Source organism: Amaranthus tricolor, chromosome 17, assembly GCF_026212465.1.
Source record: "Amaranthus tricolor cultivar Red isolate AtriRed21 chromosome 17, ASM2621246v1, whole genome shotgun sequence".
In the NCBI taxonomy this organism is placed as follows: Eukaryota; Viridiplantae; Streptophyta; class Magnoliopsida; order Caryophyllales; family Amaranthaceae; genus Amaranthus; species Amaranthus tricolor.
Genome location: NC_080063.1, coordinates 7,287,391 through 7,291,255, shown reverse-complemented (window position 1 = coordinate 7,291,255; position 3,865 = coordinate 7,287,391). Strand labels below are relative to the sequence as shown.

Here is a 3,865-nt window from a genome sequence, read left to right as displayed (position 1 = left end):
TAAAATTTATCAACTTTGCTTATAAATTCAATATTTATGATTTAGGTTTCTCATTTAAAATAAATTATAAGCTACATATTAAATGACATAAACAATAAACAAATAAATAGAAAATTTTAGAATGGACCATGAAAATTTTACCACATAACTCATAAGTTATACCTTTGGTGTCCCTTCAATTGGTTACGCCAAGTATTCAATATGACGAATAAAGGAAGGGATGTGTTGAACGTATGGCCAATCCAACCCATTTGAATGGTGGCATCATTTCTCCAATGTTGGTGAACATCCACGAATTTGAAGTTCCTTGAGAGAAGTGAGTTTGGACATCCAACTCGGCAGAGATTCAAGCTGTTTGCAATTCTTAATTTTCAGAGATTGAAGGTTGGTTAAGTATTGTATCCAATCAGGAAGATTCACCATTTGCGGGAGACTCTCGAGTGTCAAGTTGCGAAGAGATTTTTTAAGTGGCTTGCCAATGCATTCCTCCATTTCTCTTGATAAATTCAGATTAGGACAATCATCGATTACTAAGGTCTCTAAGACAAAGAGATGTTGTAAGCCTTCTAACACGCTCTTCATATTGGAGCAACTTCGAATAGCTAAATATTGTATGGAAGACGAACACGCACGAAACACATTCTCATCTTCTCTCAGATTCTCTATGTTATCATCTCCCTTAATTACCAGTGCTATTAAACATCAGAAGCCTCCATGTGTAGCCCATGATTTAGCCAAGTTGTGTCGTCTATTTCAATTTCCCTTAAATTGCTTATTCTATCACAACGAAAATAGGGGGAGGATGAAAACTTTGGATTACATGTTTCCTTACCTTTATCTTCCTCTAATTCTTCATTCTTCAACCTTCTAATTATTATTTGTAGTCTTCTATTAAATCTACTCAAATAGAGGAATTTCAATAAGGGAAAATGGAAAACTGCTATAAGCTTTGGGCAATTTACAATATAAAGATCTTCCAATTGAGAAAAAACAAGGGGTGACATACTGTTACTATTAACATGGAGCTCATTTGCATCCCCTACCCATCCTTTCAATTTAGGATTATCCTGTATTCTAAGTCTCCTCAAAGAGGGAAAAAATTGTTGGCCTGACTTCACATGCACAGCTCTCGTGTCGTTGCTACCTCCTGATATATATTTCTCAATTATATACTCCAAATTTTCTAGGTTACAAAGAAAAAGCACTTTTAGATGACATATATTTCCCAAGCATCTTAAGTCACTCAATTTCAGACAATTCCAAAGCCCCAAGTAAACAAGATTAGGAAGAGACGTTGTCAAGTTTTCTTCCATTGCCCACCCCACCATACTTGCACCTTGATATGCCTCAACAAATAGCTCCTTGAGATTACAATGTGGCCGTAGCATATCCATCACTGCTTCATCGTAGTTTACTCTTCCTTCACCCTCCTCTCCACTAAATTTAACATCTAGACATTCAAGATGTTCCTTGTCACTCAAGCAGTCTCTTTCGCAATCTTTCTCTTTCTTATAAACACGTGTAGCTTTGTTGGAGTATTTGATCCTGATTTGGAGGGAGCCTCTAAGGTTCCTTAGAGGTTTCAGGATTTTCATTTCATTCAACAACTCCTTCCAACTTGTACACCTCTCTCCTCCCACCACAAACATTCCAAGCTCACGAAGATCAGTTAACTTGGTTATGCCCCTTGGCATATAAGTCAAACCATCACAACGAGATATGTTCAACACCCTAAGCTGAACTAACTTGTCAATATCTTTTGGTAACTCTTTCAATTGTTTGCAAAAAAATAACTGTAAAGTCTGAAGATTATATAGATTTGTAATCGCCCTAGGAAGCACTTTAAAATTGTTTTCTGAAAGGTCTAGATACCTTAAATGAAGCAATTTACCGATTGAACCTGGCAGACTTTTAATACTTGAACGACTCAAGTCTAAAGCCCTCAAACATTTCCAATTACCAAACATTGAAGCCGCACAAACCTGGTCCATCTTATTATTATATTCAATACGGTATCTAACATCAACATAAGAACGCAGTTGACTTTTTTGGGTGCGGAAAACATTTGTCGAGTTGCTTCTTTTAAGATGACGAATCTTTTTATCAAGATCTCCATCCATGCTATGCACTGTCGTCTGGATCTCCTTTCCCACAACTTCTTGAGCAACGTCGTGCATCAAATCATGCATCTTGAATTCCCGAATATTTTCAGAATCTCCATATAGCCTTACATCCTGAAAGAAGCACCTCTGTATTAAAAGTTTTACATAATCCACAGCAACATCTTCCATGCTTTTTCCACCTTCTGATGTGATGTAGCCTTGGGCCATCCATAAGCTAATCAAATTGCATGTATACAGGATTTCATCCTTAGGAAACAAGGCACAATAAGCAAAACAACTTTTCAATGGAGATTCAAGTTGGTAGTAACTAAGCTTTAATATCGGTTTGATGCTATTGTCACTTTCTATAATTTTTTCCAATCCCAACTCACGCAAAGATAGCCACTGACTTTCATCTTGGCCATAGAGAAGGCCTCCCAACACTCTTATGGCAAGAGGAACGTGAGCGCATCTCTTAACAATTTCTTCACCAATCTCAACCAGCTTTTGAGGAGGACTTGACTCTTCCGATCCAAAAGCTGCCCATTTAAACAAACGCAATGAGTTTTCCATTGACAAGCCTTGTAGCTGGTGCATTTGCCCATTTCCTATGATTTTTGCCGTCTTCATTGAACGAGTGGTTACCACAATACAGCTTCCTCTTCCACCTCCGGTAAAGGATCCTAGCAAGCCAAGCCATTGTTCACGATCCTCTGTCCACACATCATCCAAAACAAGCAAATATCTCTGTCCACCAAATATGTCTCGCAATTTTCGTTGCATCAATTCGAGTGTGTCACCTTGGTTCTGCTTCTGTAGTCCACCAGATTCAAGAATCGTACCAAGAATGTCTCTCACCTCAAATTGATTTTGGTCTTGATCGGCAACACAAGCCCACAACCTCAATGGAAATGATGTTGCCACTGTTGGATCATTGAACAAAAGTCGAGCAAGAGCAGTTTTGCCCAACCCTCCAATCCCCACAATACTAATGAAAAAAACATCCTGTTGAACATCATCAGAGTTGGGCAACATACCCTTGATGGTCTCCAGATCTTGGTCTCTTCCAATGATAACTTCTTTCATATAAGAACAGGTCTCTCGGCTTCTACTATTAGCAGGCTTCAGATCAATCTTCAACTTGAACTTGCTATTATCAGCGATATCATCTAACTTCTTTCTGATCTTGTCGATCTTTTTAGAAACAGAGAAATCATCAGCTAACTTGGTGAAGAGGGCGAAGAAACGGTCCTTGATACGAGTATTGAGCTTCTTCTGAGCAGCAAGAGTGACAAACTCATCAAACAGATCATCAGCTTCAAAAACAGCTTCCTTAAGCTCTTCAATGTACAGCTGCTCTTGGTGGGACAGAGCTTGCTTAAGCTCAGCATCAATGAGCACAGCTTGGATTCTTTTAACGGTTTTTTCGAGTTGTTCGAGTTTGGGTTTGCAGTCAAAGCTGGAGCAAAAATCTCTAAGCTGAGAGCATTGAAGTGCTGCTAACAGAGTTTGAACAGCAGACATGACTGTTCCAACATCCATTATTAGGGTTTTGAAGATACAGAGAAAAAGAAGTGAATAGTGTGTTTTGGCAAAGAGAAAGACAGTAAAGGAAAATGGCTGGTGTTAGCTTCTACGTATTGCTTCTGCTATTTCAATAATTTCAATAATTTCAATAATTGAGTAATAACAAGTGGAGCATAATTTTGTAGAAGCATAATCCCATCTTACTAAAGTGGACCATAATTTTTTACTATTTTCAA

General features: G+C 38.2%; 1 protein-coding gene across 1 annotated transcript; it reads right to left on the bottom strand.

The window, feature by feature from the left end:
* LOC130804477 (putative disease resistance protein RGA4) lies at positions 1-3,865 on the bottom strand. Its single transcript, XM_057668918.1, has one exon. It carries the CDS (start codon positions 3,642-3,644, stop codon positions 696-698), a length of 2,949 nt encoding a protein of 982 aa, XP_057524901.1. The 5' UTR covers positions 3,645-3,865; the 3' UTR covers positions 1-695.

Excerpts from the sequence above, each read along its gene's own strand:
- LOC130804477 (XM_057668918.1), bottom strand. The coding sequence starts at position 3,644 with ATGGATGTTGGAACAGTCATGTCTGCTGTTCAAACTCTGTTAGCAGCA.